General features: G+C 40.3%; 1 protein-coding gene across 1 annotated transcript; it reads left to right on the top strand.

Annotated features, from left to right (window-relative positions):
- Positions 1-2730: 2730 nt before the first annotated feature.
- On the top strand, positions 2731-3397 carry LOC128578548 (60S ribosomal protein L21-like). Its single transcript, XM_053581230.1, has one exon. The coding sequence runs from the start codon at positions 2886-2888 to the stop codon at positions 3234-3236; it is 351 nt and encodes a 116-aa protein (XP_053437205.1). The 5' UTR covers positions 2731-2885; the 3' UTR covers positions 3237-3397.
- The last annotated feature ends 12071 nt before the right edge of the window (positions 3398-15468 follow it).

Genomic DNA, 15468 nt, shown 5'->3' with positions numbered 1-15468 from the left:
CTTGGGCTTAGGCGATTCTCTTGCCTCAGCCTCCTGAGTAGCTGGGACTACGGGCGCCCACCACAATGCCTGGCTGTTTTTGTTGCAGTTTGGCCGGGGCCAGGTTTGAACCTGTCACCCTCAGTAAATGGGGCCCACACCCTACTCACTGAGCTACAGGCGCCGCCCAGGAAAAAATATTTTTAATGAATGAATAGATAAATGTCCTAATGCTATTTAGGATTTGAAGCAAAAGTAATCCTTGCTGGCCATCATAGTACTATCAATGTTTGGATCTACAGTCCATTGGTTATCCTTTTTTTAACAAAATATAATTCTTTGTTTTCTACTTTATTTCGTATTTTATTTTCTTTTTTGAGAAAGAGTTTTACTTTGTCACCCTCAGTAGAGTGCTGTGGTGTCAAGCTCACAGCAACCTCCAACTCTTGGGCTCAAGTGATTCTCTTGCCTCAGCCTCCCAAGTAGCTGGGACAACAGGCATCTGCCACAATGCCCAACTATTTTTAGAGATGGCATCTCGCTCTGGCTATTCTCGAACTCACGAGCTCAGGCAATCCACCTGGCCTCGGCCTCCCAGAGTGCTGAGATTATAGATGTGAGCCACCGTTTCCAGCCTTGGTTATCCTTTCTGATGTGACATTGCTAGCATTACGATAGAATAATGTGTATGAATCACTTCGATAATAAAAAAAAATTAAGAACAGATTTACTATTGCTTTGATTTTAATACCTTAGATAAGTTTGGTCTTAACTCACTTAATAGTCAAAAGTCACCAATTATTATATTTAACCTTCCTAAATGGACCAGGATACTACCTACTATTTAGGGATAGAAATTTCTTGGAGGAGAGTTCTATTTTTCAAACAAAGCTCTGATCACATTGCACATACCCTCACCTAATTTTCTTAGGACCATTTCTTCCTGCAAAATAAAATCTTTTCAGATTAGTGCTCATAATTTTTATCAAGTTAGCTAAGTCTTGAAGAAAGGACATAATTTAAATGAAGGTGGGAGGAAGGGTGGAGAGATTTTAGACAAGAGCCAGAACGTGAGCTGTTTTTTACGAACAGGCTTAGAACAATTTGTCTGGTATGGAGGAGCCATATGATACGGTGGGATATGGAAAATGCATAGGATATATGATGCTGTGAATTATCACAAAAACATGGTAGAGCTCCAGGTCTCTCAGACATCAAAAAAAAACATGAAACTGGACTAGTTTAACAATATGATAGATAAGCTTTTGTATGCATTTTGGTACCTACATTTATTCCTTTTACTGAATTATACACATTGTGTTTTTCATTCTACATCCTACATGAGTTTAAGACATTGACACAGAAACCCACTCTGCCCATAGATTTTTCTGGGGTTGTTTTTGAGACAGTCTCACTATACTGACCCCAGTAGAGTGCTGTGAGGTCACAGCTCACAGCAACCTCAAACTCTTGGGCTTAAGCGATTCTCTTGCCTCAGCCTCCCAAGTAGCTGGGACCACAGGTGCCTGCCACAACACCTGGCTATTTTTTGTTGCAGTTGTCATTGTTATTTCAGCTGGCCCCGGCTGGTTTCGAATCCGCCAGCCTCAGTGTATGTGGCTGACACCGTAACCACTGTGCTATGGACACCAAGCCGATTTTCCTGGCTTTAACAGTTTCATCAAAATCAGAATTCTAGCCTGTTGAATTGTTGATCTGCTATTATGTCTCTACCACACCACCACTCCCTCACTGGTTATTTATACTTCATCTATAGCTCCCAGACATTAAAAAGAAAGAAAGGCCTTCAAACTTATGGGAGTTTAGAGGGAGAGCTCTATCTTGTGAAACAGACAAGGTCACTGCTTAGTCAACCTTTCTTACAAAAAGAGTTCAGTGAGAACAGCAAATCAGAGCTCTGGTCAACCACAGCTGATGATGGGCTCCATTGATGGGTGCCCTTGGCTGGACCTAAAAGTGATGTCCTGAGAAATGATTACCCTTCTACTCGATAAGCCAAAGATGTTTCCATTAATGGCTAAGCAGAAAGGAGGAATAAAGGTGTAAATGTAGCCTCTCAATCCGCCCACATATTAGATCTCTTATTCTTGGTCATGATTTCTAGTGTATCTATCAAACTCCCTTGTGTGTGTGGTTATTCCAGTGCAGTTTTAGACACATTGAGTCCTCGATTGTTAAGGTCCTTGTAATCTTAGAAAGACAAACTTAATATATCCAGAGCAATGAACAGTTTTTTAAAAAGCCATATGGAGAAATTTAGGATTACATGCTATTTATTTATGCACTCATTATTATTTATGAGGACTTAATTTTGGTCAGGTACTGTGTTAGATTCTAGGTGTTTTGCCTTCATACTTTAGTTGGGGTGACCAACATTAAATTTGATATGTAACTGTTATGATAGAATTAAGTACACACAGAGAAATAGAATGTTACCTAGACATGGAAGTGGTGGATGTTCTGGAAACTTCCTCGGGTGTGATGTTACCTGAAAGGATTTTTAAAGATTGAATATGCGATGCTGAGGAGAAGAGATAAGGTAGCACACTACAGAAAGAGAGAGTGGCATGGGCCACAATGGATCTTCTCATGTTCAGGGTCAAGTAGTGGGGAGGACAGGACAGAGGGTAAGAAAGATTTAGGATGCTGAAAAAGAAGCAAGACAGAGCAGAGAAAAACCTGGCAGTTCTGATGAAAAGTTTGAATAGTACACCCTTTCGGCCGGAGACACCATCTTCCAGTAATTCACCAAAATGACAAACACAAAGGGAAAGAGGAGAGGCACCCGATACATGTTCTCTAGGCCTTTTAGAAAACATGGAGTTGTTCCTTTGGCCACATATATGTGAATCTACAAGAAAGGTGATATTGTAGACATCAAGGGAATGGGTACTGTTCAAAAAGGCATGCCACACAAATGTTACCATGGCAAAACTGGAAGAGTTTACAATATTACCCAGCATGCTGTTGGCATTGTTGTAAACAAACAAGTTAAGGGCAAGATCCTCACGAAGAGGATTAATGTTCGTATTGAGCATATTAAGCACTCTAAGAGCCGAGATAGCTTCCTGAAATGTGTGAAGGAAAATGATCAGAAAAAGAAGGAAGCCAAAGAGAAAGGTACCTGGGTTCAACTGAAGCGCCAGCCTACGCCACCCAGAGAAGCCCACTTTGTGAGAACTAACGGAAAGGAGCCTGAGCTCCTGGAACCCATTCCCTATGAATTCATGGCATAATAAGCATATAACATAGCACACAGGAGTACTAGTGAACCCATGTTTTTAGGAGCAAGAACCTATTTATTCCCCATGAGCTCATGGCATAATATGTGTACAGCAGGGGCACACAAGATAACCAATAGTCCCCATGTAACAGTGATACAAGGTGCTGGGACCTATTTCCCACGAATTCAAAAGTCAATCAACACTTTCTCACATTAAATGGCAAGGTGCCTCCCTGAGCTGCTGGAACCTCTTCCCCTATGAATCCATGGCATGGTAGATACAAATAATAGCATAAAAATGTTTCTTGTTCATTCACTACCAGTGTGGTTTTTTTTCCCCCCCAAAGAAGTATTAAAGCAAATTTTAATGTGTCCTAAAAAAAAAAAAAAAAAAAAAAAGAAAGAAAAGTTTGAATAGTACATGAAAAGCAAAGGAATGTTGCTGCTGGATTTTTTCTTTTTTTGTTTTAGAGACAGAGTCTCACTTTACTGCCCTCGGTAGAGTGCCATGGCATCACACAGCTCACAGCAACCTCCAGCTGTTGGGCTTATGTGATTCTCTTGCCTCAGCCTCCCAAGCAGCTGGGACTACAGGTGCCCGACACAACGCCCGGCTATTTTTTTTTTTTTTTTTTGTGGTTTTTGGCCGGGGCTGGGTTTGAACCCGCCACCTCTGGCATATGGGACCGGCGCCCTACTCCTTGAGCCACAGGCACCGCCCCCGGCTATTTTTGTTGTTGTTGTTGTTGCAGTTTGGCCGGGGCTGGTTTGAACCCACCACCCTCGGCATATGGGGCCGGCGCCCTACTCACTGAGCCACAGGCACCGCCGGATTTTTTCATTAAATGATCAGATTTTCCCTTTGGAACAAAGATAAACACGGAAGATGAATTAAGTGTCTAAGTGTAAGTGAGGCTTGAGGCCTGGGATCTACTGGACAACTTTTTCAGAAAATTTGGAAGGAAATGGTGAAGGCTCAACTAAGGCCAGAAACATTAAAGAACAGAGACGGGAGAGACGTAAAGAGACATTGAAAACTAGAAATTGTAGGGCGGCGCCTGTGGCTCAAGGAGTAGGGCACCGGTCCCATATACCAGAGGTGGTGGGTTCAAACCCAGCCCCGGCCAAAAACCACAAAAAAAAAAAAAAAAAAAGAAAACTAGAAATTGTAGTTCTTGTTGATCAAATGAGTAGCCGTAATAGTTTATATATTTGACCCTCCAAATCACATGTTGAAATTTGATCCCCAATGTTCAAATTTCATGGGAGGTAACTGGGTTATGAGGGCAAATGCCTCCTGAATGGCTTGGTCCCTTCCTCGGGATAATGAGTTTTTACTCTAATAGATCCTTTGAGTGCTCCCCCCAGAGCTGGTTGTTGGAAAAAGAGATGGACACACACTCTTGCTTCCTGCCATAGGAAATCTATGCATCAGCTCCCCTTCACCTTCTGCTGTAAGTGGAAATAGCCTGAGGCCCTCACCAGAAGCAGATGCTGCAGGCACATTTCTTGTACAGTCTATAGAGCAATGAGCCAAATAAACCTCTTTTGTTTATAAATCACTCCTCATCAGGTATTCCTTTACAGTAACACAAATGGACTGAGACAGAAAAAAAGCAATACAAAGGATTTTGAAGGATAATATTTGAATTTTCAACTCTGAACATCTTGAGTATATGTTGGTATCAGAGAAGGAATACAAGAAGACGACCAAGGACTTTGGAAGAAAGTCGGAAATTTTCTCAAGTTTAAGATGTCATGGGACATGAAAGTGGAGCTAGAAGTGAAATGAAATGTGACAACTGTATATTTAAATTACATGGAACTGAAGTGAGGGGTAAATTCTCCCACCCCTAATCCCCCTTTGCCTTTGTATATCTTAGGTTCTTTCTTACAGAAAAAGCCCCCATCTGAAGCATAGGAGGATAAAGAGAGATCTATTTTTTTGCTATTTTTGCTTCATGGATGGGCAGGGATTGGCGGAAAGGCTGGGATCTGAATAGGCAGAAGGACAAAAAGGCAGTTCAGGGAGGGAACACAGGACCAACAAAGTTAAGACAAAAGCAGAGAGCTCAAGATGTAGAGAAGAGGAAAAGAAGTCTTGCCAAGAAGCTGGAATTTCCTAATGAATTTATTCTCTGGATGGATGCTGGGAATTTCGAATTCATATTTCAGGAATATGGTCTGGAAGCAGCACCCAGGAGGGCAAGAAATGAGCATTAGTGGAGGGAAAGAGATCTGGTCAAGAGAAGGTGATTGGAGATCTTCTAACAATTCCAGCTGCCTTGTAAGGGGTAGAAGAGCTTCCAGGGATTCTGCCAGCTCCACTTCTCCCCTGTCAGGAATATGGCAACACTTGAGCAACTGCATTAAAAAAAATTAAGTCATTCTCCTTCAAAGAGAATCCAGCCATACCCTCTTGAAGCAGGGGTAGGAGATTCATGAGTATTTTTCCTTTAGAGAAAGTACAGAAGCAAATAAAAATAAATCTTGCAGTAATGCCTATTTTTACCCAATTACACATGCATTACTAAGTGTCACAAATCCCATGAGCTAAAAGGTGTGATTTTCTGAGTCGGCTGCTGTGTTGAGATGAGAGGAATTGCTCAGTGTTGATAACACTGTTGGATGTTGCTAATGTAATTACAGTTTCCCACACTGCTCTCAAAAGTTAAGGTTCTCATATTTTCTATTTTCCTTTCCATTTGGGGAAGATAATAATAAAAAAAGTACAAATTTGCTTGGTTTGACTTTGAGACTAGTTTTTATGACATTTTTATTGTGTCTTATACTGAATGGATTGATTTTTTTCAATTTGTCTTTGAAAATGTCATTTGCACAGAGAAACTGAATGGACTTAATTTGTTTAGTCTTCCAAAGCGATGTTTACAGTGGGCCATGATAATTTGGTAAATATATCATGTGAAGAGATGTGGTATGAACAACTGAAAGAATTCTTCATACTGTGTGAGGAACAAAAATGAATAAAAGGAAGTTAGCTAACAAATAGGACTCTGATGTTAAAAGAGAAATGGGCATAAGGTATTCATATTGGTTATTCCAGTAAAACACAATATTCGGGGGCAGAGACAAGATGGCTGACTAAAGCCAGCTTTCCACAGAGGCTCCCATCCAGAAGGAGAGTTCAAGGACAAAAATTTAGCAAGTAACCTGGTGGATGTGAGCTACACCAAGAGAGAAGGGTGAAGAATGTACATCAACCCCGCTGAGATGAGCTACAACCACAAGGATACAAACAAAAGGTACAAAATCCATCACCAAGTGGACGGGAGTCCCCTCCCCCATGAGAATGGCTCAGAGTGCCCCACAAACAAACGGGCAGAGTTCAAAGGTCCTCCCACTACACTCCATGGGAGAGACCCTCTAAAAACTGGACCTGCCTCCCCTACTAGGGTGCCATGGCGTTCTCCTGCCAGGCACAAAACTGTATATATTCTCTACCTACAACTCTGAGCTCCCAGAACTCCCCTCTACTCACTCTGAGATCTGGAGGCCTATCCCCCAGGAGTTCAGATTCTTGGGTGATTCCTCAAGGGGTGTGGACAGTGCCTAAACTGCAGCTGGTCAGTGCTGACTCTGGGGCACGGGAGCGAGGAGAGGTTGGCTGAGAGGGAACCACACCAAAGCAGCAGTTGCCTGAGGCACGGAGCAGCAGCCGTCTTTTAGCAGCAATACGGCCAGGCATAAAACTGTGTAAAACCGTATATATTCTCTACCTGCAACTCTGAGCTCCCAGCACTCCCCTCCACTCTCACTCTGAGGTCTGGAAACCTATCCCCCAGGAGTCCAGATTCTTGGATGATTTCTCGAGGGGTGTGGACAGTGTCTAAACTGCAGCTGGTCAGTGCTGAAGTTGCAGCTCTCAAAGATCTGAAAAATACAGTAGAATCCCTCAGTAACAGAGTGGAGCAAGCAGAAGAAAGGACTTCTGACATTGAAGACAAAGCCTTTGAACACTCCCAAACTCTCAAAGAGGAAGAGAAATGCAGAGCAAAAACAGATCATTCTCTCAGATAGCTCTGGGATAATTCAAAGAAGGCTAATACCTGACTCATTGGAATCTCTGAAACCAATGAAGTGGCCTCACTAGGCACAGAGGCCTTTTTCCATGAAATTACGAAAGAGAATTTTCCAGACATGCCAAGAGATTCTGAAATTCAGACAGCAGACAGCTTCAGAACCCCAGTACGACTCAACCCCAATAAGACATCCCCCAGGCATATCATAATTAACTTCGCTAAAGTTAATATGAAGGAGAAAATTCTCAAAGCAGCCAGACGGAAGAAAGCCATTACCTATAAAGGGAAGAATATTAGAATGACTGCAGATCTCTCTGCTGAAACTTTCAAGCCAGAAGAGGGTGGTCACCGACTTTTAACCTCCTAAAGCAAAATAACTTTCAACCCCAGATCCTGTATCCAGCTAAACTGAGTTTCATTTATGATGGAGAAATTAAATACTTTAATGACATTCATATGTTGAAGAAATTTGCCATAACCAAACCAGCTCTTCAGGATATTCTCAGACCTATCCTCCATAATGACCAACCCAATCCTCTACCACAAAAGTAAACTCCCTCAGAAACTTTTGATCAAACTCCAACTTCCACAGTGGCGAAAGGATTAAAAATGTCCACTGGACTTTTGAAAAACTCAATACCCAAAATGTTACCAGACTTATCAATATTCTCCATTAACGTGAACGGCTTAAACTGTCCTCTAAAGAGGCATAGGTTAGCTGACTGGATACAAAAACTCAGGCCAGATATTTTGTGCATACAAGAGTCACATCTTACCTTAAAAGACAAATATAGAGTCAGGGTGAAAGGATGGTCATCCATATTTCAGGCAAATGGTAATCAGAAAAAAGCAGGTGTTGCAATTTTATTTGCAGATACAATAGGCTTTAAACCAACAAAAGTAAGGAAGGACAAGAATGGTCACTTCATATTTGTTAAGGGTAATACTCACTATGATGAGATTTCAATTATTAATATCTATGCACCCAACCAGAATGCACCTCAGTTTATAAGAGAAACTCTAACAGACATGAGCAACTTGATTTCCTCCAGCTCCATAATAGTCGGAGATTTCAACACTCCTTTGGCAGTGTTGGATCAATCCTCCAATAAGAATCTGAGCAAAGAAATTTTAGATTTAAACCTAACCATCCAACATTTGGATTTAGCAGACATATACAGAACATTTCATCCCAACGAAACTGAATACACATACTTCTCATCAGCCCACAGAACTTACTCCAAAATCGATCACATCTTAGGTCACAAGTCTAACCTCAGTAAATTTAAAGGAATAGAAATTACTCCTTGCATCTTTTCAGACCACCATGGAATAAAAGTTGAACTCAGTAGCAACAGGAATCTGCATACTCATACAAAAACATGGAAGTTAAATAACCTTAGGCTGAATGATAGCTGGGTCAGAGATGAGATTAAGAAGAAAACTGCCAAGTTTTTGGAACAAAACGACAATGAAGACATGAATTATCAGAACCTCTGGAATACTGCAAAGGCAGTCATAAGAGGGAAATTTATAGCACTGTAAGCCTTGCTCAAGAGAACAGAAAGAGAGGAAGTTAACAACTTAATGGGACATCTCAAGCAACTGGACAAGGAAGAACATTCCAACCCCAAACCCAGTAGAAGAAAAGAAATAACCAAAATTAGAGCAGAATTAAATGAAATTGAAAACAAAAGAATCATACAACAGATCAATAAATCAAAAAGTTGGTTTTTTGAAAAGGGCAATAAAATAGATAAACCTTTGGCCAACCTAATCAGGAAAAAAAGAGTAAAATCTCTAATTTCATCAATCAGAAAGGGCAAAGACGAAATAATAGACTCCTCAGAAATTCAAAAAATCCTTAATGAATATTACAAGAAACTTTATTCTCAGAAATATGAAAATCTGAAGGAAATAGACCGATACTTGGAAGCACGTCACCTTCTGAGACTTAGCCAGAATCAAGTGGAAATGTTGAATAGGCCCATATCAAGTTCTGAAATAGCATCAAACATACAAAACCTCCCTAAAAAGAAAAGCCCAGGACCAGATGGTTTCACGTCAGAATTCTACCAAACCTTCAAAGAGGAATCAATACCTATATTACTCAACCTGTTCCAAAAGGTAGAAAAAGAAGGAAGACTACCCAACACATTCTAGGAAGCAAACATCACCCTGATCCCCAAACCAGGAAAAGACCCAACAAGAAAAGAAAATTATAGACCAATATCACTAATGAATATAGATGCAAAAATATTCAACAAGATCCTAACAAACAGAATCCAAACACATCAAACAAATTATACATCATGACCAAGTCGGTTTTATCCCAGGGTCTCAAGGCTGGTTCAATATCCGTAAATCTATAAGTATAATTCAGCACATAAACAAATTAAAAAACAAAGACCATATGATTCTCTCAATCGATGCAGAAAAAGCTTTTGATAATATCCAGCATCCCTTCATGATCAGAACACTCAAGAAAATTGGTATAGAAGGGACATTTCTTAAACTGATAGAAGCCATCCACAGCAAATCCACAGCCAATATCGTATTGGATGGAGTTAAATTGAAATCATTTCCACTCAGATCAGGAACCAGAAAAGGCTGCCCATTGTCTCCATTGCTCTTTAACATTGTAATGGAAATTTTAGCCACCACAATTAGGGAAGAAGAGGCAATCAAGGGTATCCATATAGGGTCAGAAGAGATCAAACTTTCACTCTTCATAGATGATATGATTGTATATCTGGAAAACACTAGGGATTTTACTACAAAACTCTTAGAAGTGATCAAGGAATACAGCAGTGTCTCAGGTTACAAAATCAAAATTCATAAACTGGTAGCCTTTATATATACCAACAATAGTCAAGATGAAAAAACAGTTAAGGACTCTATCCCATTCACAGTAGTGCCAAAGAAGATGAAATATTTGGGAGTTTATCTAACAAAGGACCTGAAAGATCTCTATAAAGAGAACTATGAAACTCTAAGAAAAGAAATAGCTGAAAATGTTAACAAATGGAAAAACATACCATGCTCGTGACTGGGAAGAATCAACATTGTTAAAATGTCTATACTACCCAAAGCAATATATAATTTTAACGCAATCCCTATTAAAGCTCCACTGTCATAGTTTAAAGATCTTGAAAAAACAATACTTCGTTTTATATGGAATCAGAAAAAACCTTGAATAGCCAAGACATTACTCAGAAATAAAAACAAAGCAGGAGGAATCATGCTATCAGACCTCAGACTATACTACAAATTGATAGAGATCAAAACAGCATGGTACTGGCACCAAAACAGAGAAGTAGATATCTGGAACAGAATAGAGAACCAAGAGATGAATCCAGCTACTTACCGTTATTTAATCTTTGACAAGCCAATTAAAAACATTCAGTGGGGGAACGATTCCCTATTTAACAAATGATGCTGGGTGAACTGGCTGGCAACCTGAAGAAGACTGAAACTGGACCCACACCTTTCACCATTAACTAAGATAGACTCTCACTGGATTAAAGATTTAAACTTAAGACATGAAACTATAAAAATACTAGAGGCGAGTACAGGGAAAACCCTTGAAGAAATCGGCCTGGGCGAGTATTTTATGAGGAGGACCCCCCAGGGCAATTGAAGCAGCTTCAAAAATACACTACTGGGACCTGATCAAACTAAAAAGCTTCTGCACAGCCTACAACACAGTAAGTAAAGCAAGCAAACAGCCCTCAGAATGGGAGAAGATATTTGCAGGTTATGTCTCCGACAAAGGTTTAATAACCTGAATCCACAGAGAACTCAAATGTATAAGCAAGAAAAAAACAAGTGATCCCATTGCAGGCTGGGCAAGGGATTTGAAGAGAAACTTCTCTGAAGAAGACAGGCGCACGGCCTACAGACATATGAAAAAATGCTCATCATCTTTAATCATCAGAGAAATGCAAATCAAAACTACTTTGAGATATCATCTAACTCCAGTAAGACTAGACTATATCACAAAATCCCAAGACCAGAGGTGTTGGCATGGATGTGAAGAAAAGGGAACACTTCTACACTGCTAGTGGGAAGGCAAATTAATACATTCCTTTGGGAAAGATGTATGGAGAACACTTAGCGATCTAAAAATATATCTGCCATTCAATCCTATAATTCCTCTACTAGGCATATACCCAGAAGACCAAAACTCACATCACAACAAAGATATTTGTACCAGAATGTTTACTGCAGCCCTATTCATAATTGCTAAGTCATGGAAAAAGCCCAAGTGCCCATCGATCCACGAATGGATTAATAAATTGTGGTATATGTACACCATGGAATATGAATCAGCCTTAAAGAAAGACGGAGACTTTACCTCTTTCATGTTTACATGGATGGAGCTGGAACATATTCTTCTTAGTAAAGTATCCCAAGAATGGAAGAAAAAGTATCCAATGTATTCAGTCCTACTATGAAACTAATTTATGGCTTTCACATGAAAGCTATAACCCAGTTACAACCTAAGAATAGGGGGAAAGGGGAAAGGGAGCGGAGGGAGGGGGGATGTGGGCAGATGGAGGGGGATCGGTGGGATTACACCTGCGGTGCATCTTACAAGGGTATATATGAAACTTAGTAAATGTGGAATTTAAATGTCTTAGCACAGTAAGAAAATGCCAGGAAGGCTATGTTAACCAGTGTGATGAAAGTGTGTCAAATGGTCTATGAAACTAGTGCATGGTGCCCCATGATCATATCAATGTACACAGCTATGATTTAATAAAAATAAATAAATAAAATAAAACACAATATTCATTAAGAGAATGACCTTACATCATTAGGGCTTTATTGATGCCATAGTGGTTATTAGTTTAAGTATATACAGGAGTGACCTAACACAAGCAGCCTAACATAACCAATGTAAATCTCTCTTCCATGCTTCTTGGAGCATCACAGATAGTTGACGTTAACTGAATTTGTGCTTCAGAGATTACAAAGTGCCACTGTAAGATTTTAAAATGTTCCTATTTCCAGCCTTTTACCATGACCCCCACATTGAGCCTACATTTTTAAACTTCTTAATTCACCATTATTATGTGTATCGTTACTGCTAAGAACTGTAAATTTTTTTATAAGCCGTTCAATCTGTAGTAGGGAACTGGAAATTAAGCAAGTTTTAAGATTTTATAGAGAAAATGTAGATGAAGTAGCAACTATTTTGTTGTTGTTTTTAAATTAATTATTTTTTAATTAATTAATTAATTAATTTTTTTTAGAGACAGAGTCTCACTTTATCGCCCATGGTAGAGTGCTATGGCGTCATAGCTCACAGCAACCTCCAACTCCTGGGCTTAGGTAATTCTCTTGCCTCAGCCTCCCAAGTAGCTGGGACTACAGGCGTTTTTGTTGTTGTTGTTGTTGTTTTTGAGACAGAGTCTCACTCTGTCACCCTGGGGTTGAGTGCCATGGTGTCATCATAGCTCAGAAAACCTCAAACTCTTGGGCTCAAGAGATCCTCCTGCCTCAAGTATCTGGGACTACAGGCACCTGCCACTGTGCCTGGCTAATATTTTCTACTTTAAGTAGAGACAGGTCCTCGCTTTTGCTCAGGCTGGTCTCAAACTCCTGAGCTCAAGCAATCCACCCACCTCAGCCTCACAGAGTTCTAGGATTACAGGTGTGAGTCACCACGCCCGGCTGGAGTAGCAACTGTTTTAAATGGCATTTTTAGGCATGTAAAATTTATAAATAGTTAAAGAAGTTATAAACATGCATAATATTTCCAATGTGTGTAAAATGATTTCACGTACAATACCTTATAGAAATCTGTCACTCACATTTCATGGCCAAAGTGACTCAGTTAAGAAAAAATGGCAACTATGTGATCTTAAACATAAGAACTACTTTTTCCTTCTTCAGATCATCTTGAGATACCAATTTTCTACATAGTGGACTTTGGAAACTTGGGAAAGAAAAACTTTAGGATAAGGTCTTGTTCATATTTGTATTTTGGGAAAACATAACCAAATAACATAATGTTTTCCAGTTATACACTGCCCAGGGAAGAAAGGCAATACAGAGTCGGGAGTCAGACTTCCTGGGTTCAGATCCACTTGCTAGCTAGCTGCCCTGGGACAGATTAATAAACCTCTCTGTGCCTCATTCTGACCTGTAAAATGGAAATTGTCTTTTTTTTTTAGGACTGCTGGATATGTAAAACACTTTATATGCACAGAGCAGAGTAAAAACTCAGTAACAGTTTAAAATAATGATAAGAGCTTGACATCCAGTATTTTATCTTTTGCATAAACATGACATTGAATATTGTCAATTTCAAGAGTTCCAATGATACTGAATAGACAATATAATGGTTTCCACGTAGCTATAAGAAATTGATAGTTTAACTCAAAACCCTCAATATTCTTTTTTTTTTCTCAAGACAGAGTCTCACTATGTTGCCCTCGGTAGAGTGCCGTAGCGTCACAGCTCACAGCAACCTCAAACTCTTGGGCTCAAGTGATTCTCTTGCCTCAGCCTCAGAAGTCTCACTTTCTCACCCTCCGTAGAGTGCTGTGGCATAACAGCTCACAGCAACCTCTAACTCTTGGGCTCAAGCGATTCTCTTGCCTCAGCCTCCTCAGTAGTTGGGACTACAGGCACCCACCACAACACCTGGCTATTTTTTTTTTTTTAGAGACAGGGTCTCACTCTGGCTCAGGCTAGTCTCGAACTCATGAGCTCAGGCAATCTACCCACCACAGTCTCCTAGAGTGCTAGAATTATAGGCATGAGCCACCGCACCCAGCCTTTTTTTTTTTTTTTGTAGAGACAGAGTCTCACTGTACCGCCCTCGGGTAGAGTGCCCGTGGCATCACACGGCTCACAGCAACCTCTAACTCTTGGGCCTACGCGATTCTCCTGCCTCAGCCTCCCGAGTAGCTGGGACTACAGGCGCCCGCCACAACGCCCGGCTATTTTTTTGTTGCAGTTTGGCCAGGGCTGGGTTTGAACCCACCACCCTCGGCATATGGGGCCGGCACCCTACTCACTGAGCCACAGGCGCTGCCCACGCACCCAGCCTTTTAATTTAGTTTTAATATTGCACATAAGGGTTGGCACCTGTAGCTCAAAGGAGTAGGGTGCTGGCCCCATATGCCAGAGGTGGCGGGGGTTCGAACCCGGCCAGAAACTGCAAAAAAAAAAAAAAAAACAATTTCAAAAATATATATACATATTGCACATAAGGTTCCATACACCCTACCTTCCTCTACAACCTCCTCTGACACAAAGGCCTATCTTCTTGAAGTATGTTCTGTAGCTGAGAGATGTAGATATAATCTGTGTTCTCTGTGCCAACATTACCAACGTATCTTTATCAAGAGGTTAATGAGAACCTCCTGGAGAACTTGATACAATTTTAAGCATCTGATGTTTATTTGACATTTTTCATCATTTTTATTTTGTCCTTGTATTAACTAGAAAAAAGGTGCCAATTTATGGAATGACAGTTGCATGAAAACTAAAAATACCACAAGTAGGAGGCATTTGTAGTCTGTGTCTATGTCTTTTATTTCATTTGATCACTTAGAAGAGCTGGTAACAGCATTATTTTCATTTTACAGACGATGTTCTGATAATTAAATGACGGAGTTTGGACTTAAGGTCAGACATTCTGACTTTAACTCCAGTGTTCCTCCGATGTGGCTTCATTCACTGCTTCAAAGTGTTTAGTCCATGTGCATCTGGAAGACCAAAAGTGAGGATGAAAAGTCTGTCCAATTTTTTTTGTTTGTTTGTTTTTTGAGACAGTCTTACTTTGTAGCCCTCAGCAGAGAGCCATGGCGTCATAGTTCACAACAACCTCAAACTCTTGGGCTTGAGCAATCCTTTTGCCTAAGTATCTGGGACTACAGGCAGGCACTATTACACCCAGCTTTTTTTTCTTTTCTTTTCTTTTTTTTTTTTTTAGTAGAGATGGGGTCTAAGTCTTGCTAATTAAACTCAGTAATGAAAGAAGAAAGTAACCAAGTGAACATTCTGTCAAAAGTAAACCTCCAAAAGCAATAGGGAGCTGAAAATTCAATTAGAGAAAATTGTGGGGAGATTTTTAAAAATAAAACACATAGGGGGCAGTGCCTGTGGCTCAAAGGAGTAGGGCACCGGCCCCATATGCCAGAGGTGGCGGGTTCAAACCCAGCCCTGGCCAGAAACTGCAAAAATAAA

This window comes from Nycticebus coucang, chromosome X (assembly GCF_027406575.1).
Source record: "Nycticebus coucang isolate mNycCou1 chromosome X, mNycCou1.pri, whole genome shotgun sequence".
Classification (NCBI taxonomy): Eukaryota; Metazoa; Chordata; class Mammalia; order Primates; family Lorisidae; genus Nycticebus; species Nycticebus coucang.
This window is presented reverse-complemented; position numbering and strand designations above follow the sequence as displayed.